Here is a 26,705-nt window from a genome sequence, read left to right on the forward strand (position 1 = left end):
GGTGGCGATTCCTCAAGGATCTAGAGCTAGGATCAGCTTTTTGATTCTGCATATGAGAAAGAACATGCAGTATGTGTCTTCCTGTGTCTAGGTTATTTCACTTAACATGATGTCCCCCAGTTTCTTCCATGTTGTTGCAAATGAAAGAATTTTGTTCTTTTTTGTGGCTGAATAGTATTCCATTGTATACATATACCACATTTGCTTTATCCATTCTTCTGTTGATGGACACTTAGGTTGAGTCCATATCTTGGCTATTGTGAATAGTGCTACAGTGAGCATGGGAATTTAGATATCTCTTTGACATATTGATTTCATTTCCTTTGGATATATACCAAGTAGTAGGATTGTTGGTTATGGTAGTTCTATTTTTAATTTTTGAGGAATCTCCATGTTGTTTTCCATAATGGCTGTACTAATTTATGTTCCCACCAAAAGTGTAAAGGTTCTCTTTTCTCCACATCCTTATCAACACTTATCTTTTGTTTTTTTAATAATTGCCATTCTGACTGGAATGAGGGGGTATCTCATTGTGGTTTTGATTTGCTTTTCCCTGGTAGTCAATTATGTTGAGCACTTTTTTCATATACCTGTTGATCTTTTGCTCATTTTAAAATATAATTATTATTATTATTTTTTGGCTATTGAGTTGTTTGAGTTTCTTATATATTCTGTATATTAACCCCTTGTCAGATGCATGGTTTGCAAATATTTTCTCCCATTCTGTAGGTTTTCTCTTTACTCTGTTGATTGTTTTCTTTGCTGTGCAGAAAGTTTTTAGTTTGATGTAATGTCATTCGTCTATTTTTTTTTTATTTTGTTGCCTGTGCTTTTAAGGTCTTATTCAAAAAATTATTGCCCAGTGTCATGAAGCATTTGTCCTGTGTTTTCTTATAGCAGTTTCATAGTTTCAGTATTTACATTTAAGTTTTTAGTCCACTTTGAGTTGAATTTTGTGTATGTTGAAAATAAGGATCTAGTTTTATTCTTCTGCATGTGGATATCCAATTTTTCCAGCCCTATTTATTGAAGAGACTGTCTTTTCCCCAGTGTGTATTTTTGGCACCTTTGTTGAAAAGCAGTTGGCTGTAGATGCGTGGATTTATGTCTGGGCTTTGTATTCTGTTATATTGGTCTATGTGTCTATTTTTATGTCAATATGATGCTCTTTTCATTAATAGAGCTTTGTAGTGTATTTTGAAGTAGGGTAATGTGATGCCTCTACCTTTGTTTTTTAAAAATTTTTTGCTTAAGGTTGCTTTGGCTGTTCGGGGGTCTTTTGTGGTTCTGTATGAATTTTAGGTATTTTTTATTCCTGTGACGAATGTCATTGATATTTTGATAGAAATTGCATTGAATCTATAGATCATATTGAATCTGTAGATTATTGTGACAGAATTAATTATTCCAATCCATGAACATGGGATACACTTACCTTTATATGTGTCCTCTCCAATCTGTTTCATCAATGTTTTATAGTTTTCAGTGTAGAGATCTTTCACCTCCTTGGTTAAATTTATTCCTAGGTATTTTATTTTTTGGTAGCTATTGTAAATAGGATTGTTTTCTTGCATTATTTTTTTGGATAGTCCACTATTTAGCATATAGAAACACTGCTTTCTGTGTGTTGATTTTGTATCCTGCAAGTTGATTGACTTTATTAGTTCTTGCAGTTTTTTAGTGAAGTTTTTAGGACTTTCTATATATAAGACCGTATCATCTACAAGTAGGGACAATTTGACTTCCTTCTTTCCCATTTGGACACCTTTATTTTTTTCTTTTGCCTAATTTCTCTCACTAGGATTTCCAGTCCAATACTAACTAGAAGTGGTGACTGGCCATTCTTGTCTTTTTCCAGATCTTAAAGGAAAAACTTTCAACTTTTCCCTCTTTCATATGAAGTTAGCTATGGGTAAAAATAAAACCCATATATGGGATTTATTGTATTGATATACATACCTTCTGTACCTAATTTGTTGAGAATTTTTATCATGAAGGGATGTTGAATGTTGAATTCTATCAAATGCCTTTTCTGCATCTTTTGAAATGATCGTATGGCTTTTGCCTTTCTTTCTGTTAATGTGATATATCACATTTATTGGTTTGTGCATATTAAATCACTCTTGTATCCCTGGGATGAATCCCAATTGATCATAGTGAATAATCTTTTTAATGTACTGTTGAATTCAGTTTGCTGGTATTTTGTTGAAGATTTTGCCCCTGTGTTTATCAGGCATATTGGGGATTCATTTTTAAGCACCTCCTCCCCCTGCCCCATCATTGACTTTGGATCCCTCATGCTTGTATCTTGTTTTCTTTGGGAATTTTCTTCAGTAACTTTAAAATAGGATACTGGCTTTTCCTTGGAAGCCATATGTTTACTTTTATATTTACCTTATCTTTCAGTCATTCTGGGCTCAAGGAGAAATGTAATATTTGCTTGTGGTTATTTTCTCATTTCTATAGTAAACATTTTAGTCTTTTTTTTTTTTGAGATGGAATCTCACTCTTGCCACCCAGGCTGGAGTGCAATGGTGCTATCTCGACTCACTGCAACCTTCCCCTCCCAGGTTCAAGAGATTCTCCTTCCTCAGCCTCCCGAGTAGCTGGGATTACAGGCGCTTGCCACCACGCCCGGCTAATTTTTTTATTTTTAGTAGTGATAGGGTTTCACCATGTTAACCAGGCTGGTCTTGAATTCCTGACTTCAGGTGATCTGTCTTTCTCAGCCTCTCAAAGGGCTGGGATTACAGGCGTGAGCCACTTTGCCTGGCCCATTTTCGTCTTCTTTAGGAAACTAATTTTTATTGTAGTTTGAGCAAAATCTAGACAAGGAAAGGAAGTTTTATAGGAGGAAAATCATCATCTGCATTCCAAAGTTAATGACTTTTGAGTTTCTGGTACTTAATTTTTCATCCCATCTAACTGGGACCTGTGATATATAATCAGGTTAACCAATGTACATATTGGTAAGCAAATTTTCACTAGTTCACAGGTTCCAGAACCTAAACAGCAGTGAATTCATACCTTCTATAAGAAACAGTATTTGGAGGAAATAGTTTTTGTATATACATTTTAAAAATAGGTAGTTGTAAAATATTCAAAACGTTCACGTGACCTGTTTATCCATATAATTAATATCTAGATTCTACATATTTATTTTATTAGATACCTATCCATCTTGAAATCTCTCTGTCCATCCATCAATCCATCTTTATTTTGATGCATTTCAAAGAAATTATAGACATCAGTGTGTTTCACCACTAAACACCTCAGCATGAATATTATTAGAGTTCAAGGGTATGTGTGTATGTGTGTGTGTGTGTGTGTGTGTGTTTTCTCAGGTAACATTTTCATATAGTGAATTACAAATCTTAATTGTGCCATTTGATTAATTTTGACAGATACACTATCCCAGAAAGTTTTGTCATGCCTCTCCTCAGTCATTCCTCACTCTCAAGATGCCACTACTGTTCTGGTATTTTTCACTCTGTATTAGTTTTTCTTCTTTCAATATTTCAGCATATTTCACTGCTAAACATGATTTTAACTATAGGTTTTTGTAGATGCTCTTTATCAGATTGAGGAGTTTGAGGAGTCTATTCTTTTTTTATATATATACTTTAAGTTCTAGGGTACATGTGCACAATGTGCAGGTTTTTATATAGGTATATATGTGTCATGTTGCTTTGCTGCACCCATCAACTCATCATTTACATTAGGTATTTTTCCTAATGCTATCCTTCCTCTAGCCTCCCAGCCCCCCATCCCCCAACAGGCACTGGTGTGTGATGTTCCCCACCCTGGGTCCGAGTGTTCTCATTGTTCAGTTCCCACCTATGAGTGAGAACATGCAGTGTTTGGTTTTCTGTCCTTGTGACAGTTTGCTGAAAATGATGGTTTCCAGCTTCATCCATGTCCCTGCAAAGGACATGAACTCATCCTTTTTTTATGGCTGCATAGTATTCCATGGTGTGTATGTGCCACATTTTCTTAATCCAGTCTGTCATTGATGGGCATTTGGGTTGGTTCCAAGTCTTTGCTATTGTGAATAGTGCCATAATAAACATATGTGTGCATGTGTCTTTATAGCAGCATGATTTATAATCCTTTGGGTATATACCCAGTAATGGGATGGCTGAGTCTAATGGTATTTCTAGTTCTAGATCCTTGAGGAATTGCCACACTGTCTTGCAAAATGGTTGAACTAATTTACACTCCCACCAACAGTGTAAAAGTGTTCCTGTTTCTCCACATCCTCTCCAGCATCTGTTGTTTCCTGACTTTTTAATGATTGCCATTCTAACTGACGTGAGATGGTATCTTATTGTGGTTTTGATTTGCATTTCTCTGATGGCGAGTGATGATGAGCATTTTTTCATGTGTCTGTTGGCTGCATAAATGTCTTCTTTTGAGAAGTGTCTGTTCATATCCTTCGCCCACTTTTTGATGTGGTTGTTTGTTTTTTTCTTGTAAATTTTTTTGAGTTCTTTATAGAGTCTGGATATTAGCCCTTCGTTAGATGGGTAGAGTGCAAACATTTTCTCCCATTCTGTAGGTTGCCTGTTCACTCTGAGGGTAGTTTTTTATTATTATTTATTTATTTATTTATTTATTTTGCTGTGCAGAAGCTCTGTAGTTTAGTTAGATCCCATTTGTCTATTTTGGCTTTTGTGGCCATTGCTTTTGGTGTTGTAGTCATGAAGTCTTTGCCCATGCCTATGTCCTGAATGGTATTGCCTAGGTTTTCTTCTAGGGTTTTTATGGTTTTAGGTCTAACATTTGAGTCTCTAATCCATCTTGAATTAATTTTTGCATAAGGTGTAAGGAAGGGATCCAGTTTCAGCTTTCTACGTATGGCTAGCCAGTTTTCCCAGCACCATTTATTAAATAGGGAATCCTTTCCCCATTTCTTGTTTTTGTCACATTTGTCAAAGATCAGATGGTTGTGGATGTGTGGTGTTATTTCTGAGGCCTCTGTTCTATTCCATTGGTCTGTATATCTGTTTTGGTACCAGTACCATGCTCTTTTGGTTACTGTAGCCTTGTAGTATAGTTTGAAGTCAGGTAGTGTGATGCCTCCAGCTTTGTTCTTTTTGCTTAGGATTGTCTTGGCAATGCGGGCTCTTTATCGGTTCCATACGAACTTTAAAGTAGTTTTTTTCCCAATTCTGTGAAGAGTCATTGGTACCTTAATGGGGATGGCATTGAATCTATAAATTACCTTGGGCGGTGTGGCCATTTTCATGATATTGATTCTTTGTATCCATGAGCATGGAATGTTCTTCCATTTGTTTGTGTCCTCTTTTATTTTGTTGAGCAGTGGTTTGTAGTTCTCCTTGAAGAGGTCCTTGTAAGTTGGATTCCTAGGTTTTTATTCTCTTTGTAGCAATTGTGAATGGGAGTTCAACATGATTTGGCTCTCTGTTTGTCTATTATTGGTGTATAAGAATGCTTGTGATTTTTGCACATTAATTTTGTATCCTGATACTTTGCTGAAGTTGCTTATCTGCTTAAGGAGATTTTGGCCTGAGACGATGGAGTTTTCTAAATATACAATTATGTCATCTGCAACAGGGACAATTTGACTTCCTCTTTTCCTAATTGAATCCCCTTTATTTCTTTCTCTTGCCTGATTGCCCTGGCCAGAATTTCCAACACTGTGTTGAATAGGAGTGGTGAGAGAGGGTATCCTTGTCTTGTGCCAGTTTTCAAAGGGAATGTTTCCAGTTTTTGCCCATTCAGTATGATATTGGCTGTGGGTTTGTCATAAATAGCTCTTATTACTTTGAGATACGTTCCATCAATACCTTTATTGAGAGTTTTTAGCACGAAGGGCTGTTGACTTTGTCGGAGAGCTTTTCTGCATTTATTGAGATAATCATGTGGTTTTTGTCTTTGGTTCTGTTTATGTGACGGATTACGTTTATTGATTTGCATATGTTGAACCAGCCTTGCATCCCAGGGATGAAGCCTACTTGCTTATGGTGGATAAGCTTTTTGATGTGCTGCTGGATTTGGTTTGCCAGTATTTTATTGAAGATTTTTGCATCAATGTTCATCAGGGATATTAGTCTAAAATTCTTTTTTTTTTTTTTTTTTTTGAGATGGAGTCTCGCTCTGTCACCCAGGCTGGAGTGCAGTGGCCGGATCTCAGCTCACTGCAAGCTCCGCCTCCTGGGTTTACACCATTCTCCTGCCTCAGCCTCCCGAGTAGCTGGGACGACAGGCACCCGCCACCTCGCCCAGCTAGTTTTTTTGTATTTTTTAGTAGAGACGGGGTTTCACCGTGTTCGCCAGGATGGTCTCGATCTCCTGACCTTGTGATCTGCCCGTCTCAAAATTCTCTTTTTTTGTTGCGTCTCTACCAGGCTTTGGTATCAGAATGATGCTGGCCTCATAAAATGAGTTAGGGAGGATTCCCTCTTTTTCTATTGATTGGAATAGTTTCAAAAGGAATGGTACTAGCTCCTCTTTGTACCTCTGAGAGAATTTGGCTATGAATCCGTCTCGTCCTTGACTATTTTTGGTTGGTAGGCTATTAATTATTGCCTCATTTTCAGAGCCTGTTATTATTCTATTCAGAGATTCAACTTCTTCCTGGTTTAGTCTTGGGAGGGCGTATGTGTCCAGGAATTTATCCATTTCTTCTAGATTTTCTAGTTTGTTTGCGTAGAAGTGTTTATAGTATTCTCTGATGGTAGTTTGCATTTCTGTGGGATTGGTGGTGATATCCCCTTTATCATTTTTTATTGCATCTATTTGATTCTTCTCTCTTTTCCTCTTTTATTAGTCTTGCTAGCAGTCTATCAATTTTGTTGATCTTTTCAAAAGACTAGCTCCTGGATTCATTGATTTTTTGAAGAGTTTTTTTTTTTGTATATCTATCACGGAACCTATTCTTAATGTGCAGAGTTTTCTTTTAAATCAGGTAGATGCTAGTTTTTCTCATGTACTTTTGCTACATCTATTGATATGGCCATATAAACTTTCTCCCTTATTTCACTACTGTGGTGAATTAGGTTGATTGATTTTCAAATGTTAAACCAACCTTACATTCTTAGAATAAATGGTATCTGGTCATGATGTATCATTCTTTTTATATATGACTGGATTTGATTTGGTATAGTAAGGGTTTTTGCATCTACATTCATGAATAACATTGGCCTATAATTTTTTGGAGGTGGATAATTCTTTTGTCTGTGATTTTTTTGGGGGGGGAGATAATGCTTTTGTCTGGATCCTTTTTATCAAGATTTACTAATATTTTGTTAAGGATTTAAAAAAATCTATATAGGTATATAATAAGTAGTTTATAATATTTTTACAATGCCTTTGGTTTTGGTATCAGGGTTATGCCGGCCTCATTAATTAAGAAGTCTTCTCACCTCTTCTGTTTTCTGAATGAGTTTGTTTAACATTGAGGTTTTTTTTTTTTTTTTAATTCTTTCTTAAATGTTTGATAGAATTAGGAGTGAAACCATCTGGGCCTATTGTTTTATTTGTGGGAGAGTTTTGATAATAAATTCGTTGATAGGTATAGGCTATTCAGATTTTCTGTTCCATGTTATGTCTGTTTTGGTAGGTTGTGGCTTTTTTTTTAGCTGTATTAATCAATTGTATTGATTTCTTTCAAGGATTGATTTATGGCTTTTTTAGTTTTCTTTGTTATTTGTTTTATACTTTATTGATTTCTGCTCTTTTTCTGCCGTCTACTTATTTTGGCTTTTTTTGTTCTTTTAGCTTTAATAAGGTGGAAAATAAAGTCACTGATTTTGTGCCTTCTTCCCTAATATAAGCATTTAGAGGTTTAATTTACCTCTAAGAACTACTTTAGTAGTTGCGTCTCACAGATTTTGGTACGTTTTATTTTCATTGTAATTCAGTTTGAAATATTTTTAATTTCTCATATGCTTTCTTCTTTGATTCAGTGATTGTATTAGAAGTTGTTTAATTTTTAAATGTCTGTGGATTCTCCAGATACTCTTCTGTTATTGATTTCTAATTTGACCAAAAAGAACATAAAGGATACATTTTATATGATTTTGACCTTTTTCCATTTACTGAGAATTGATTATTGCATAATGTATTATCTCCTATGTTGAATATCCCAGGTGTACTTGAATGTTTATTCTTTAGTTGGATGTAATGTTTTACAAATTTCAGCTAGGTAAAGGTGTTGATAATGTTGTTCAGCTCTTCTATGTCTTTATTGATTTTATGTCTTGTTGATCTACTTTTTTTTAGAGAGATGTTAAAATCCTCATAATTGGGATTGTGGAATTGTCTGTTTCTTTCTTTGATTCTGGCAGTTTTTGCTCCTTATATTTTGAAGCTCTGTTATTAGATACATAAACAGTTATGATTGTCATGTCTTGTGATAAATTAACTCTTTCATTATCATGAAATGTCTGTCATTATTGCTTGGTAATATACTTTATCTTGAACTCTACTATATATAATATTAATATAGACATCTAGCCTTCTTATGTTTACTGCTTATTTACTGTATCTTTTTCTATCCTTTTACTATATCTTTTTCTATCCTTTTATTTTCAACCTATCTGTGTCTTTATATTTAAAGCATGTTTCTTAAGATGGGAGCAGTACAAACTGGAGACTACTTATGGGAGGAGGAAGGGAGTGGGGCAAGGGTTGAAAAACTGCTTATTGGGTACTTTGCACACTACCTGGGTGATGGGATCATTTATACACCAAACCTCAGTGACATACAACTTACCCATTAAAAAAATCTGCACACGTACAACCTTAACCTAAAAGAAAAGTTGGAACAAAAATAAACTATGTTTCTTGTAAACAGCAGATAGTTTTGCTTTTTTATTCATTCTGACAGTCTTACCTTTAATTGAAAATTAGTGTGATTAGTCAATTTACATTTAACATAAATGGTTGGATTTAGGTCTGCCATTTTACTAATTGTTTTCTGTGTGCTTAATCTGTTTTTTGTTTCTTTCTTTGTCTTTGCAGTGTTTTCTCAAGGTTACTCTAGGGATTAAGTATACACCTCTAATGTTTCATAGTCATCTTAGAGTTAATATTATAATACTTCATATGAAATATGAGGATATTGAATACATGTAGTCCATTTATTCCCCATATCCATTATGCTATAGCTATCATATGTATCATATCTACAGACATTATAAATGTCATAACTTTTGCTTTAAACAAGCCATATTCATTTTAAGGAAATTTATAGGGAAAAAACCTTATTAACTATATATTTACAATTTTGGGGTCTCTTCATTTCTTCCTCAAAACTTAGTAATTAATACTATAGGAGAAACTCCTCCCCTAATATTGTATGGCAGTGGTTCTCAACTGGAGTGCTTTTGCTCCCACCCCCTCAGGGGACTTTTGGCAGTTTCTGGAAACATGTTTAACTGTTACAACTAGGATAGGAGTTTCTACTGTCATCTGGTGGGTTGAGGCCAGGCATACTGGTAAACATTCTGTGAAACTCCTAACAACTAAGAAACATAAGCTGAGACTGGGGATCCGTTTTATGATGAATGTTCTGAGAAGAGCTAGCAAAATTCTCTTTTGACATGCAACTTTCAAGTTTTCTTACATCTGTCATATGATTTACTGGAATTTAATAAATATCTAGACTGGGTGTGGTGGCTCACGCCTGTAATCCCAGCACTTTGCGAGGCTGAGGCGGGCGGATCACGAGGTCAGGAGATCGAGACCATCCTGGCTAACACAGTGAAACCCCATCTCTACTAAAAATACAAAAAATTAGCTGGGCGTGGTGGCGGGCACCTATATTCCCAGCTACTCAGGAGGCTGAGGCAGTAAAATGGCGTGAACCCGGGAGGCGGAGCTTGCAGTGAGCTGAGATAGCACCACTGTACTCCAGCCTGGGTGACAGAGCAAGACTCCGTCTCAAAAAAAAAAAAAAAATCTATAACTTATACCATTGTCTTTGGCCAATAAAGAAAAAGAATATTTGCCTGTATGACTAGTTTTCTTGGAGCAGTTTGTGGTTGTTAAACTACTATAAAAAGTTTTTTGTAAAGAAGGAGAAAAAAATGAATATATCATTTTGAATCGAGTGATATGTAGTCCAGCCAGTTGGATACTTTAATGGAAGTACCTTGAACTAGAAATAAAGCTTTTCTCCCCTCATCTCTGCAGAAAAGCAGCCTGCAACCAGTATTCTCTTTGAGTTGATAATGACTCCTCCACAGCCTGTTTATTTGGAGAGGTCAGGATTACTTTCAAATATTTTGTTTCTTTTCACATTTTTGCACAGCAGAATTGAGGGGTAGGAGTTTGATTTGTCCTTCAGGTTTATTGAACCTACCAAATAATACAGTGTGCTTTCAGATGATACTATCTTGACTCATATAATCAAAATATTTTTGAAGAAACAACTTAGAATCAGAGTTGTTTTTTAAGGGCAAGCACAAAACATTATTAAGATGCCAAATATAAACAAATGCCCTATCTTTTTGTATGATAGGTTGGACAGCACTTCATGAAGCTAGTGTAGGAGGATTTTATCGGACAGCAAGTGAACTATTAAAAGGTGGAGCAGATGTAAATATCAAAGGAATGTACCAGATTACTCCCCTACATGATGCAGTGATGAGTGGACATTATAAGGTACTGTGATGCTTTTATTTGCAGAACAAATAATATATTTTGCAAATATCTCTGGAACCACACAATAGAAAAACATACAGAAATTTTAGTTTAATTTCATTCTGCTAATAAATACTTAGAATTTATAATGAAATTTTACTATGTGATGGGTTTGTTGTGTGTAATATGATAGGTGTCATTTTACATGTTACTTTTAATAACCATACAGAGCTTTTTGATTACACAGTATTTTTTTCAACTTGTTCTCCTTTAAAACTCCTTCAGTATGGTGCTTTATAGGGTTTAGAAGAATGTTTCCTTCTTATAGATTGTTACACAGTTATGTCCAGTCCTGACAGGAGATTTACAGCTTTATGGAGTCTAGTGTCCCTTTCATAATCGGCCTAAGACAGGAGAATGTTTCTGATCAGTTCAGCTTAATGATCAGCCAGGATATATCAGCAGAACTGTACTGCAGGTTAAAATATCAGACTACTATAATTGCATACCAGTTGGTTAATAGTAACTGCAATAAATGGTAACATTAAGATTATGAATTCTAGTATACAAGGTTTATCTCAGAAACCATATTAGCTTACTACACATTTTCTCTGGTCCCGGAACAACATTGCAGGGCTGAGGCACTTGCTGAAGGTATCCTATTATTTATTTCATGTATTAGAAGTTGCCCTCTGTGTTTAAAAACTTCTAGGATGGGAAAGGGTATTAACCACCTGGGATCAAGATTTGTTCTGCCTATTTCCAGAAGAAATGCCTAACACAAGCAGAGGTGGAGAAGGCTGCTGGGATCCATGGGAATAGATAGGGCGCATTCCTTCATAGTATGAAACAGTACTTCAGAAGGGTTTAGGCAGTTTTTTTGTTGTTTGTTTTTCATTGTTTGTTTATTTGTTTGATAATGTATATCTTTGTGATGGGTGGTCATTTTTGCATATAGTTTAGAGGACTAGGAGGAGATAATTCTTCCCAGGATCCAATTTAATGGCCAGAAGAATGCAGGCTTGGATGTGTGACAGTGTGAATCCTTTCTCTGTCAGAAAGCAGAGAAACCTCATGCCAAAGCACGTCTTCTGTCTAACCCCATAGCCCATTTGCGCCCTTACTTTCCAGGGCTGACCTATACTGATCAAGAGTCTTTTCTTCCTTTGAATAAAGTGAGCCCTGAGGATTTTAATTTTTCTTCTTTTCTTTCCTATTTGTTCCTTTGCGCCACCTCGAACTTGGCTCCAATCCATTTCTGCCTCACAGTCTAGCATTGGCTGTCTCCTATTTGGCCTTTGCATATGTGAAATAATTAGTTCCTTCAGTGATGTTAAAGGAACCAAAGACACAGGCCTCTATTCCCAGAATCCAGTTTCCCCACTTACTGCATTCCCTCTTGCCATCCTCCCATCTCCCTGTGATTCATATGCTTCTGGCACCATGTCATATCCTGACTAGTGGTGAGAGAAAATGAGAATGACAAGACAGGAGTGGAAATCTAGAGACCAGTCATGAAAATTAAAAGCTGAAATCAGTAGTTGGGGTGACGTGAGGCAAGGATGATCAGAGAAATGGCCTAGGCCCTAGGAATTGGATTGCTCAAATGCCTTTGGTGTCACAGGAGTAAAGATGTCAAACAGGGAAGCCTTGGGAACCCAATGCTTGTCTTACTGTCTGGGGAGTGTGAGCTTCTTTAAGCATTCTGGAGAGTTAAAGGAACTAGAATATATTATCTTACAGGTCTTAGTTGTTATATTGGAGAGATACTAAAAGATAATATCCTGCTTTCTAAAAGTGAAAAAGCCATTAAAAAAATCCACATCTTATGATTCTGTTAATTTGAAATACCCATAATAGTCAAATCTATAGAGACAGATTAGAGATGGGAGGTCTAGAGGGTGGGGAATGGTGAGTGACAACTAATGGTTAAAGGGTTTCTTTTAGGGGGAATGACAATGTTCCAAAATTAGATTGTGGTAATGGTTGTACAACCATCTTAATATACTAAAAAACAATGAATTATATTCTTTAAATAGGTAGACTGTGTGGCATGTGAATTACATCTTAATAAAAGTGTTAATAAATACATTTTTAAAAGAGTAGAAAAGTTGGAATTTTAGAATTACAAATGATCAGCTCAGCGTTATTCTTTAGAAAATGTGCAACAAGTTATTAAATATATGGTTAGAAGATATAGGCAAGAATGTAGTGCTCTTTGGAAATCATAGGCATCACTAAGAACAAGTCATGCCAGACTAACCTTTATTTCTCTTTTATTAGGTTTACTTTGTTAGTAGGTGAAGGCAATGGCATTGAAATAAGCTATCAAAACTTTAACAAAGATTTTATTTGAAGTATCCAGTAATCTGTGAGTGTATGGGATGTTGAATTGAAGGGGTTTGTTGGCATTGATTTGGGGATTCACATATATTGAAAAAATAGACCTCAGACATGGTGATTATTCATTTTATGTGGGTTTACAGTTAACTATTTTTTGTTTTTGTTTCTGTTTTTAGACAAGAGTCTCCCTCTGTCAACCAGGCTGGAGTATAGTGGTGTGATCTCCGTTCACTGCCACCTCTGCCTCCTGGCCTCAAGTGCTTCTCGTGCCTCAGCCTCTTGAGTAGCTGGGGTTACAGGCGTATATCACCATGCTCAGCTAAGTTTTTGTATTTTTAGTAGGGATGGGGTTTCAACAGTTTGACCAAGCTGGTCTTGAGCTCCTGGCCTCAAGTGATTCACCCACCTCTGCCTCCCAAAGTGCTGGGATTACAGGCATGAGCCACCGTGCCTGGCCTTTCAGTAAACTCTCTTGTGAAAATTGATTATACATTCTATTATGCAGTAGAACTCTGGCCTGTTTGGCTAGAACATGAACTGATTTTGTTATTGGAGTATTTTAAAGAAATCCCAGACATCATACTATTTTACCCATAAAAAACAATTTTTCATACTTGCAATATCATTTCACCTAATAAAAGTTAAGTTTCTTTATACCATTTAACATCCAGTCTATATCCAAATTTCTGAGGTTATCTAAAAAATGTGTTTTTATAGAAAGTTTTAATTTGAATTAGAACACATCAAGCTTCATATATCATATGTATTTGTTATGTATCTTATATGTGTTTTAATCTACAGCAGTCCTTTCTATATTTTAGGGGTTTTATGTCTCCTGTTTGTTGAAAAATGTGGCTTATTTGTCTTGTAGAATTTCCCAAATTCTGGTTTTGGCTCATTTTTTCTTTGTGGTATTGTTTAGCTTATTTCTTCATGTATTTTCTGTAAATCGTTATGTTTTAATGGAAAATCTACTTAGAGACCATAGTCTGGGTGCAACCACTGCTATTAGGTATTTTCAGTGAACTGTATCCTTTTAGAAAGGAAAAAAAATCATGAGTTTATACTGATATTTTCATTTCAGACTTCATAGCATAGATTTATGCTTAACTTTGGTTCTCTGCCTACTCGTATGTCTTTTTTTAAGCTAAACATTTGTTTCTTAATACAGTAATTGAATTATTTATTTATCATCTAATAAACTTATAATATTACTATTAACAATGCCAGTATTACTATTAACAGTGAAACTACTGATGATGTTTATTTTGGTAGTTCTTTTTCTTAAAGTATATTCCATTAGAGATGAAGAGTCAGAATACTGTCTTTTGAAGTACAAGTTGAATATTCTTTGTTTGAAATGCTTGGGACTAGCAGTGTTTAGGATTTTGATTTTTTTTTTTTTTTTTTTGGATTTTGGAATATTTGGACTTTAAATCTTTATGATCAAATGGTCCATACCATGGAAGTGATTACAAAAAATTACAACTCTGAAAGCATAAGACATTGAATCACAACAAAGGGCACAATCTAACTGGAAAATCTATAAAATGTCTTGGAGAGAAAAATGCCATATCACAGGGACAATATGAGTCAAATCCCTTAAAAATTATTAAGACACAGCAACTTAAAAATTCTACCTTTCAAACTCCTTTACATTGGGAATTTAAGACTAGCTAGGGAAACTGAAAGCAATGGTAGATACAATTAAATCTCTAATTCATATACAAGCCATATACAAACAAAACATAAAGAATTTATGCCTGGGTATTCACATTTTGTTCAGCAAAGAAAATACAGAATGCACTGGTTTCTTTCAGGAAAATTAGTTTTATAAGGAGGTTGCTTTAAGAGCTGTGGTGTTTATCTCTGGAGGTTTTGTGTCAAATTCAGAATCAAGGAGCATGAAAAAAGAGGTATGGAGGAAGGGAAAAGGCAGAAGCTAGAGCCTCAATCTTCTGGAAATCCAGTTGGTGATTCCAAGGGAGTGAATACATTACTTTGGCAGTAACTAATACTTTGGCAGTCCGTTCACCAACTGTCTGCACTTACCAATTTCCTCTGTAGCCCAATACTTGGAATTCTGAAGCTTGCTTATGTACTCTCTACCTTTAAAAAGCTCTCCCCTCACCAAAGAGTAATAAATGACTTTCATTGAGTATCTACCTACTTTAAGCCTACATTTAGGTTCTGCGTTAGTTACCTGTTGCTACCTAACAAATTACCATAAAACTTAAAATAATAATAAACATTTATCATGTTGCAGTTTCTGTGAGTCAGGAATTTCAGAGTGGCAGAGGTGAGTGGTTCTGTCTAAGGGTCTCTCATGAGTTTGTAGTCAAGATGTTGACTGGGAACACAATCAACTAAAAGTTTTGGGCTGCAAGATCTCTTTCTAAAGTGGCTCACTGACATAGCTATAGGCAGGAGCCATGTTCATTGCCACATGGATGCCTCCATAGAGCTGCTTGAGTGTCCTCACAGTACGACAACTGGCATCTGCCAGGGTTAATGAATCAAGATCGAGAACAAGGAGGAAGCCACAATACTTTTTAACCTAGCCTTAGAAGTCACATACTGTCATTTCTGCCATATACTATTTGTTAAAAGCAAGCCACTAAAACTCCAGCCTGCACTTTTGAGGAGGGAAATCAGGCTCTACCTTTGGAGGTAGGAATGTTAAATTTGTAGACATATTTTAAAGCCAACAAGGGTTATTCACTGGAACAAGAAGAGAAATTTCAGTAAGTGGCTGGCATCACAGTCATCACTTATTTAGCTTAAACAGTAGGCCTCTTAAGGAAATACACTTCTACTTAAAGCTTGCCCATGGATTTTCACCTTTGATCATACTATTGAATCAAGTACTTTCCTCCCTCTAGAATCAGCTGACTTTCTTACATAAGAAGTTAGTAGGATAGAGAACAAAATTCTTTCAAGTACAGGTTGAGCATCCCTAACCCAAAAATCAGAAATCCAAAACTTTTTGAGTGTTGACATGATGCCATGAGTGAAAAATTTCACACCTGATTTCATGTGATGATTGCAGTCAACACACTGGCACACAACATACAATTTATTCAGTCACCCTAAGAGAAAAAGATCCTCTTAGCTCCCTTCAGCTGCAATTCAGCTTTTCTGGACATGCCCAAATTCCCTCATGCAAACTCATCCACAAAGGGTAATAAAATAGCTCATGTTCAGACCAGATACACCAACACCTGACGGTGCCCCACATGGGGCCAAGACCTATGTGCATTACTCACTATGGGCTTTTTGCTTATTTTCTGCTCTGTGGTATAAATATGTTATTGAAAGTGTCAAAAAGGCCTGCATCATACCCGTAGGGTAGTGCAAATATTCCAAAATCCAAAATTCTAAACTAGTCCCAAGCGTTTCACATGAAGAATATTTAACTTGTACTTCAAAAGACAATATTCTGACTCTTCATCCCTAATGGAATATACTGTAAGAAATAGAACTACCAAAATAAACATTGTTAGTAGTTTCATTGTTAATAGTAATACTGGCATTGTTAACAGTAATATTGTAAGTATATTAGATGATAAAGAAATAGGTAATTCAGTTACTGTATTAAGAAACAAATGTTTAGCTTTAAAAAAAGACATGCAAGTAGGTAGAGAACCAAAGGTATGCGTAAATCTATACAATGAAGTCTGAAATGAAAATATCAGTATGAATTCAAGACTTTTTTTCTTTCTAAAAGGATATATTTCACTGAAAATATCTAAAAGCAATAACATTCAATAGCAATGAGCATACCTAGCACCCAGTAGATTTTTCATTAAAACATAACACGAGAACAGTATGGGAGAAACTGCCCCCACGATTCAATTATCTCCCACCAGGTCCCTCCCACAACACATGGGAATTACGGGAGTGCAATTCAAGAGGAGATTTGGGTGGGGACACAGAGCCAAACCATATAATTCCATCTCTGACCCCTCCCAAATCTCATGTCTTCACATTTCAAGACCAATGATGCCTTCCCAGTAGTCCCCCAAAGTCTTAACCCATTTCAGCATTAACTCAAAAGTCCACAGTCCAAAGTCTCATCTGAGACAAGGCAAGTCTTTTCCACCTATGAGCCTGTAAAATCAAAAGCAAGTTAATTACATTGTAGATACAATGGGGGTATATGGGCATTGGGTAAATACAACCATTCCAAATGAGAGAAATTGGCCAAAATGAAGGGGCTACAGGCCCCATGCAAGTCCGAAATCCATTGGGGGAGTCAAATCTTAAAGCTCCAAAATGATCTCCTTTGGCTCCATGTCTCATATCCAAGTCACCGTGATACAAGAGGTGGGTTCCCATGGTCTTGGGCAGCTCCACCCTTGTGGCTTTGCAGAGAACAGCCTCTGTCCTGGCTGCCTTCATGGGCTGGTGCTGAGTATCTCTGGCTTTTCTAGGCACATGGTGCAAACTGTCAGTGGATCTACCATTCTGGGATCTGGAGGACAGTAGCCCTCTTCTCACAGCTCCACTAGGCAGTGCCCCAGTAGGGACTCTCTGTGGGGACTCCAAGCCTGCATTTCCCTTCCACACTGCCCTAGCAGAGGTTCTCCATGAGGGCCCTGCCCTTGCAGCAAACTTTTGCCTGAGCATCCAGGCATTTCCATACATCTTCTGAAATCTAGGCAGAGGTTCCCAAACCCCAATTCTTGACTTCTGTGCACTTGCAGGCTCAACACCATGTGGAAGCTACCAAGGTTAGGGGCTTGAACCCTTTGAAGCCACAGCCTGAGCTCTACATAGGTCCCTTTCAGCCATGGCTGAAGCAGCTGGGACACAGGGCACCAAGTCCCTAGGCTGCATACAGATTGGGAACCCTGGCCCTGGCCCATGAAACCATTTTTCCTCCTAGACCTCTGGGCCTATGATGGGAGGGGATGCTGTGAAGACCTCTGACATGCCCTGGGGACATCTTTCCTATTGTCTTGGGGATTACCATTCAGCTGTTCATTACTTATGCAAATTTCTGCAGCTGACTTGAATTTCTCCTCAGAAAACGGGATTTTCTTTTCTGTTGCGTTGTCAGGCTGCAAATTTTCCAAACTTTCATTCTCTGCTTCCCTTATAAAACTGAATGCCTTTAACAGCACCCAAGTTACCTCTTGAAGGCTTTGCTGCTTAGAAATTTCTTCCACCAGACACCCTAAATCATCTCTCAGGTTCAAAGTTCCACAAATCTCTAGGGCGGGGGCAAAATGCTACCAGTGTCTTTGCTAAAACATAACAAGAGTCAATCTTGCTCCAGTTCCCAACAAGATCCTCCTCTCCATCTGAGACCACTTCAGCTGGGATTTCATTGTCCATATCATTATTAGCGTTTTGGTCAAAGCCATTCAACAAGTCTCTAGGGAGTTCCAAACTTTCCCACATTTTCCTGTTTTCTTCTGAGCCCTCCAAACTGTTCTAACCCTGCCTGTTAGCCAGTTCCAAAGTTGCTTCCACATTTTCAGGTATCTTTTCAGCAGTGCCCCACTCTACTGGTACCAATTGACTGTTTTAGTTTGTTTTTACGTGCTGATAAAGACATACCTGAGACTGGGCAATTTACAGAAGAAAGAGGTTTAATGGACCTATAGTTCCATGTGGCTAGGGAGGTTTCACAATCATCGCATAAGGGGAAAGGCACTTCTTACATGGCAGCAGCAAGAGAGAGAATGAAAGCCAAGAGAAATGGGTTTCCCCTTATTAAACCATCAGATCTCATGAGACTTATTCATTATCATGAGAACCATATGGGAGAAACCACCCCCATGATTCAATTATCTCCCACTGGGTCCCTCCCACAACATGTGGGAATTATGGGAATACAGTTCAAGATGAGATTTGGGTGGGGACACAGAGCCAAACCAGACCAGCACTCCAGGTCTCTTTTGCCATTGGCATGGTATGTCTTTTTCCATCCTTTTACTTTCATCTTGTTTGTTATCTTTGAATCTAATGTATGTCTCAGATAGTATATTTTTAAAAAGAATCACATCTTACCATCTCTGCCTTTTGATTAGGTTGTTTAATCCATTCATATTTAATGTTGTTATTGATATGGTTGGATTTATACCTGCCATTTTTCTTTTTGTTTTCAGTCTATCTCATTTTTTTGTGTTTTTCCCACCTATACTGCTTTGTTTTACATTAAGTGAATATTTTCTGGTGTAACAATTTAATTCCTTTAATGTTTTTTCAGTGTATTTTTGAGTTATGCTCTTAGTGGTTGCTCTAGGGCTTACAATATACATCTTAAGTTATCAGAACTGACTTCATTCTTTTGCTAACCTTTTTCCAGTGAGATATAGAAACATTGTTTCTGTATAGCAAAATTATTTTTCCCTATTTTTGTTCTTTGACTGTTATACATATTATGTTTGTATATTTTATAAATACAATATATTGTTACAAATATTACTTTATATGATCTTATATCTCTTAAAGAAGCTGAGATAAGAGCAAGTATTTACTTATAGAGTTTATTTTATTAAGCTTCCTATTTTACATTTCTGGTTCTGTGCATGTTTTCCTGTAGATTCAAGTTACCAACTGGTATCATTGTTTTACTCCAATTCAACTTTATTCTGATTTGCCTCTTTTGTGGTATTATTGTCAAGTATATTACATTTATAAATGTTATAGGCCTTATAATACAATATCATATTGTTTTATGCCATTGCTTTTTAAATCAGTTAAGGGAATAAAGGAAAATAAATATACAATCATCTCCCATAATTATCTGTATAATTACCGTTATTCATATGCTTTTTCATGTGAATTTGAGTTATTATCACTTGCTTTCAGCCCAGTTACCTTTAGTATTTCCTTTAAAGCAGGTCTTCTACCAATACATTCTATCAGCTTTTTTTTTTTTTTTTTTTTTTTTTAATTATTATTATACTTTAAGTTCTAGGGTACATGTGCATAACGTGCAGGTTTGTTACATATGTATACTTGTGCCTTGTTGCTGTGCTGCACCCATCAACTCGTCAGCACCCATCAACTCATCATTTACATCAGGTATAACTCCCAGTGCAGTCCCTCCCCCATCCCCCCTCCCCATGATAGGCCCTGGTGTGTGATGTTCCCCTTCCCGAGTCCAAGTGATCTCATTGTTCAGTTCCCACCTATGAGTGAGAACATGCGGTGTTTGGTTTTCTGTTCTTGTGATAGTTTGCTGAGAATGATGGTTTCCATCTGCATCCATGTCCCTACAAAGGACACAAACTCATCCTTTTTTATGGCTGCATAGTATTCCATGGTGTATATGTGCCACATTTTCTTAATCCAGTCTGTCACTAATGGACATTTGGGTTGATTCCAAGTCTTTGCTATTGTGAATAGTGCCGCAGTAAACATACGTGTGCATGTGTCTTTATGGTAGCATGATTTATAATCCTTTGGGTATATACCCAGTAATGGGATGGCTGGGTCATATGGTACATCTAGTTCTAGATCCTTGAGGAATCGCCATACTGTTTTCCATAATGGTTGAACTAGTTTACAATCCCACCAACAGTGTAAAAGTGTTCTTATTTCTCCACATCCTCTCCAGCACCTGTTGTTTCCTGACTTTTTAATGATAACTGGCCATTCTAACTGGTGTGAGATGGTACCTCGTTGTGGTTTTGATTTGCATTTCTCTCATGGCCAGTGATGATGAGCATTTTTTCATGTGTCTGTTGGCTGTATGAATATCTTCTTTTGAGAAATGTCTGTTCATATCCTTTGCCCACTTTTTGATGGGGTTGTTTGTTTTTTTCTTGTAAATTTGTTTGAGTTCTTTGTAGGTTCTGGATATTAGCCCTTTGTCAGATGAGTAGATTGCAAAAATGTTCTCCCATTCTCTAGGTTGCCTGTTCACTCTGATGGTAGTTTCTTTTGCTGTGCAGAAGCTCTTTAGTTTAATGAGATCCCATTTGTCAATTTTGGCTTTTGCTGCCGTTGCTTTTGGTGTTTTAGACATGAAGTCTTTGCCCATGCCTATGTCCTGAATGGTACTACCTAGGTTTTCCTCTAGGGTTTTTATGGTATTAGGTCTAACATTTAAGTCTCTAATCCATCTTGAATTAATTTTCGTATAAGGAGTAAGGAAAGGATCCAGTTTCAGCTTTCTACTTATGGCTAGCCAATTTTCCCAGCACCATTTATTAAATAGGGAATCCTTTCCCCATTTCTTGTTTCTCTCAGGTTTGTCAAAGATCAGATGGCTGTAGATGTGTGGTATTATTTCTGAGGACTCTATTCTGTTCCATTGGTCTATATCTCTGTTTTGGTACCAGTACCATGCTGTTTTGGTTACTGTAGCCTTGTAGTATCCTTTGAAGTCAGGTAGCGTGATGCCTCCAGCTTTGTTCTTTTGACTTAGGATTGTCTTGGAGATGCGGGCTCTTTTTTGGTTCCATATGAACTTTAAAGCAGTTTTTTCCAATTCTGTGAAGAAACTCATTGGTAGCTTGATGGGGATGGCATTGAATCTATAAATTACCTTGGGCAGTATGGCCACTTTCATGATATTGATTCTTCCTATCCATGAGCATGGTATGTTCTTCCATTTGTTTGTGTCCTCTTTTATTTCACTGAGCAGTGGTTTGTAGTTCTCCTTGAAGAGGTCCTTTACATCCCTTGTAAGTTGGATTCCTAGGTATTTTATTCTCTTTGAAGCAATTGTGAATGGAAGTTCATTCATGATTTGACTCTCTGTCTGTCTGTTACTGGTGTATAAGAATGCTTGTGATTTTTGCACATTAATTTTGTATCCTGAGACTTTGCTGAAGTTGCTTACCAGCTTAAGGAGATTTTGGGCTGAGACAATGGGGTTTTCTAAATATACAATCATGTCATCTGCAAACAGGGACAATTTGACTTCTTCTTTTCCTAACTGAATCCCCTTGATTTCTTTCTCTTGCCTGATTGCCCTAGCCAGAACTTCCAACACTATGTTGAATAGGAGTGGTGAGAGAGGGCATCCCTGTCTTGTGCCAGTTTTCAAAGGGAATTTTTCCAGTTTTTGCCCATTCAGTATGATATTGGCTGTGGGTTTGTCATAAATAGCTCTTATTATTTTGAGGTATGTTCCGTCAATACCGAATTTATTGAGCGTTTTTAGCATGAAGGGCTGTTGAATTTTGTCAAAAGCCTTTTCTGCATCTATTGAGATAATCATGTGGTTCTTGTCTTTGGTTCTGTTTATATGCTGGATTATGTTTATTGATTTACGAATGTTGAACCAGCCTTGCATCCCAGGGATGAAGCCCACTTGATCATGGTGGATAAGCTTTTTGATGTGTTGCTGAATCCGGTTTGCCAGTATTTTACTGAGGATTTTTGCATCGATGTTCATCAGGGATATTGGTCTAAAATTCTCTTTTTTTGTTGTGTCTCTGCCAGGCTTTGGTATCAGGATGATGTTGGCCTCATAAAATGAGTTAGGGAGGATTCCCTCTTTTTCTATTGATTGGAATAGTTTCAGAAGGAATGGTACCAGCTCCTCCTTGTACCTCTGGTAGAATTCAGCTGTGAATCCATCTGGTCCTGGACTTTTTTTGGTTGGTAGGCTATTAATTATTGCCTCAATTCCAGAGCCTGCTATTGGTCTATTCAGGGATTCAACTTCTTCCTGGTTTAGTCTTGGAAGAGTGTAAGTGTCCAGGAAATTATCCATTTCTTCTAGATTTTCCAGTTTATTTGCATAGAGGTGTTTATAGTATTCTCTGATGGTGGTTTGTATTTCTGTAGGGTCAGTGGTGATATCCCCTTTATCATTTTTTATTGCGTCTATTTGATTCTTCTCTCTTTTCTTCTTTATTAGTCTTGCTAGTGGTCTGTCAATTTTGTTGATCTTTTCAAAAAACCAACTCCTGGATTCATTGATTTTTTGGAGGGTTTTTTGTGTCTCTATCTCCTTCAGTTCTGCTCTGATCTTAGTTATTTCTTGCCTTCTGCTAGCTTTCGAATGTGTTTGCTCTTGCTTCTCTAGTTCTTTTAACTGCGATGTTAGAGTGTCAATTTTAGATCTTTCCTGCTTTCTCTTGTGGACATTTAGTGCTATAAATTTCTCTCTACACACTGCTTTAAATGTGTCCCAGAGATTCTGGTATGTTGTATCTTTGTTCTCATTGGTTTCAAAGAACATCTTTATTTCTGCCTTCATTTCGTTATGTACCCAGTAGTCATTCAGGAGAAGGTTGTTCAGTTTCCATGTAGTTGAGCGGTTTTGATTGTGTTTCTTAGTCCTGAGTTCTAGTTTGATTGCACTGTGGTCTGAGAGACAGTTTGTTATAATTTCTGTTCTTGTACATTTGCTGAGGAGTGCTTTACTTCCAATTATGTGGTCAATTTTGGAGTAAGTGCGATGTGGTGCTGAGAAGAATGTATATTCTGTTGATTTGGGGTGGAGAGTTCTATAGATGTCTATTAGGTCTGCTTGCTGCAGAGATGAGTTCAATTCCTGGATATCCTTGTTAACTTTCTGTCTCGTTGATCTGTCTAATGTTGACAGTGGAGTGTTGAAGTCTCCCATTATTATTGTATGGGAGTCTAAGTCTCTTTGTAAGTCTCTAAGGACTTGCTTTATGAATCTGGGTGCTCCTGTATTGGGTGCATATATATTTAGGATAGTTAGCTCTTCCTGTTGAATTGATCCCTTTACCATTATGTAATGGCCTTCTTTGTCTCTTTTGATCTTTGATGGTTTAAAGTCTGTTTTATCAGAGACTAGTTTTGCAACCCCTGCTTTTTTCTGTTCTCCATTTGCTTGGTAAATCTTCCTCCATCCCTTTATTTTGAGCCTATGTATGTCTCTGCATGTGAGATGGGTCTCCTGAATACAGCAGACCGATGGGTCTTGACTCTTTATCCAGTTTGCCAGTCTGTGTCTTTTAATTGGAGCATTTAGTCCATTTACATTTAAGGTTAATATTGTTATGTGTGAACTTGATCCTGCCATTATGATATTAACTGGTTATTTTGCTCGTTAGTTGATGCAGTTTCTTCCTAGCCTTGATGGTCTTTACATTTTGGCATGTTTTTGCAATGGCTGGTACCGGTTGTTCCTTTCCATGTTTAGTGCTTCCTTCAGGGTCTCTTGTAAGGCAGGCCTGGTTGTGACAAAATCTCTAAGCATTTGCTTATCTGTAAAGGATTTTATTTCTCCTTCACTTATGAAACTTAGTTTGGCTGGATATGAAATTCTGGGTTGAAAATTCTTTTCTTTAAGAATGTTGAATATTGGCCCCCACTCTCTTCTGGTTTGAAGAGTTTCTGCCGAGAGATCTGCTGTTAGTCTGATGGGCTTCCCTTTGTGGGTAACCCGACCTTTCTCTCTGGCTGCCCTTAAGATTTTTTCCTTCATTTCAACTTTGGTGAATCTGGTAATTATGTGTCTTGGAGTTGCTCTTCTCGAGGAGTATCATTGTGGCGTTCTCTGTATTTCCTGAATTTGAATGTTGGCCTGCCCTACTAGGTTGGGGAAGTTCTCCTGGATGATATCCTGAAGAGTGTTTTCCAACTTGGTTCCATTTTCCTCCTCACTTTCAGGCACCCCAATCAGACGTAGATTTGGTCTTTTTACATAATCCCATACTTCTTGCAGGCTTTGTTCATTTCTTTTTCTTCTTTTTTCTTTTGGTTTCTCTTCTCGCTTCATTTCATTCATTTGATCCTCAATCGCTGATACTCTTTCTTCCAGTTGATCGAGTCGGTTACTGAAGCTTGTGCATTTGTCACGTATTTCTCGTGTCATGGTTTTCATCTCTTTCATTTCGTTTATGACCGTCTCTGCATTAATTACTCTAGCCATCAATTCTTCCACTTTTTTTTCAAGATTTTTAGTTTCTTTGTGCTGGGTACGTAATTCCTCCTTTAGCTCTGAGAAGTTTGATGGACTGAAGCCTTCTTCTCTCATCTCGTCAAAGTCATTCTCTGTCCAGCTTTGATCCGTTGCTGGCGATGAGCTGCGCTCCTTTGCCGGGAGAGATGTGCTCTTATTTTTTGAATTTCCAGCTTTTCTGCCCTGCTTTTTCCCCATCTTTGTGGTTTTATCTGCCTCTGGTCTTTGCTGATGGTGACGTACTGATGGGGTTTTGGTGTAGGTGTCCTTCCTGTTTGATAGTTTTCCTTCTAACAGTCAGGACCCTCAGCTGTAGGTCTGTTGGAGATTGCTTGAGGTCCACTCCAGACCCTGTTTGCCTGGGTATCAGCAGCAGAGGCTGCAGAAGATAGAATATTGCTGAACAGCGAGTGTACCTGTCTGATTCTTGTTTTGGAAGCTTCCTCTCAGGGGAGTACTCCACCCTGTGAGGTGTGGGGTGTCAGACTGCCCCTAGTCGGAGATGACTCCCAGTTAGGCTACTCAGGGGTCAGGGACCCACTTGAGCAGACAGTCCGTCCTTTCTCAGATCTCAACCTCCGTGTTGGGAGATCCACTGCTCTCTTCAAAGCTGTCAGACAGAGTCGTTTGCGTCTGTAGAGGTTTCTGCTGCGTTTGTTATTGTTTACTGTGCCCTGTCCCCAGAGGTGGAGTCTACAGAGACAGGCAGGTTTCCTTGAGCTGCTGTGAGCTCCACCCAGTTTGAGCTTCCCAGCGGCTTTGTTTACCTACTTAAGCCTCAGCAATGGCGGGCGCCCCTCCCCCAGCCTCACTGCTGCCTTGCCGGTAGATCACAGACTGCTGTGCTAGCAATGAGGGAGGCTCCATGGGCGTGGGACCCTCCCGGCCAGGTGTGGGATGCAATCTCCTGGTGTGCCCGTTTCCTTAAAGCGCAGTATTGGGGTGGGAGTTACCCGATCTTCCAGGTGTTGTGTGTCTCAGTTCCCCTGGCTAGGAAAAGGGATTCCCTTCCCCCTTGCGCTTCCCAGGTGAGGCGATGCCTCGCCCTACTTCAGCTCTCGCTTGTCGGGCTGCAGCAGCCGACCAGCCCCGATTGTCCGGCACTCCCTAGTGAGATGAACCCAGTACCTCAGTTGAAAATGCAGAAATCACCAGTCTTCTGTGTCGCTCGCGCTGGGAGTTGGAGACTGGAGCTGTTCCTATTCGGCCATCTTCTATCAGCTTTTGTTTATCTGTGAATGTCTTTATTTTGCCTTCATTTTTGAAAGATAGTTTTGCTAGATATAAGATTCATGCTTGGCAGTTTTTTTTTTTCCTTTCAGCATTTTGACTGTCTCATCCCATTGTCTCTGGACCTTATTGTTTCTAATAAGTGAGATGTTAATTTTATTGGGGTTCTTATCTAAATGATAAGTTATTTTTCCTTTGCTGCTTTCATGATTTTATCTTTGACTTTTAACATTTTGACTTTGATTATGTCTAGATATATATCCCTTTGTGTTTATCTTTTTTAGAATATGCTGTGCTTCTTAGATGTGTGTATTAATGCTTTGCATCAAATTTGGGAAGTTTTCAGCTATTATTTCTTTGAATATTTTTTTTTCGGCTCCTTTTTCTCTCTCCTGTCTTTCTGGAACTCCTGTAATGTGTATGTTGTTGTGCTTAATCATGCCCCATATTTCTCTGATGTTCTGTTCATTTTTATTCATTCTTTTAAAAATCTATTCTTCTGATTGTGTAATCTTTATTAATCTGTCTCTCCAAATTCACTGATTCTGTTTTTCTGTCAGCTTAAACTTTCTGTTGAGGCCTCTGGTGAAGTTATTATACTTTTGAATCCCAGAATTTCCATTTGATTTTTTAAAAACTTTCTGCTTATTAATATTCTCTATTTTATAAATCA

At 37.5% G+C, this 26,705-nt stretch overlaps 1 protein-coding gene across 1 annotated transcript in view; it reads left to right on the top strand.

Moving 5' to 3' along the window:
* ANKRD31 (ankyrin repeat domain 31) overlaps positions 1–26,705 on the top strand; it is a 170,485-nt gene that overhangs the window by 56,631 nt on the left and 87,149 nt on the right. Inside the window, exon 11 of the mRNA XM_007975603.3 lies at positions 10,490–10,632. Coding sequence (XP_007973794.3) covers positions 10,490–10,632 — 143 coding nt within the window. The remainder of the gene's footprint in view (positions 1–10,489; positions 10,633–26,705) is intronic.

Source organism: Chlorocebus sabaeus, chromosome 4 (genome assembly GCF_047675955.1).
Source record: "Chlorocebus sabaeus isolate Y175 chromosome 4, mChlSab1.0.hap1, whole genome shotgun sequence".
NCBI lineage: Eukaryota > Metazoa > Chordata > Mammalia > Primates > Cercopithecidae > Chlorocebus > Chlorocebus sabaeus.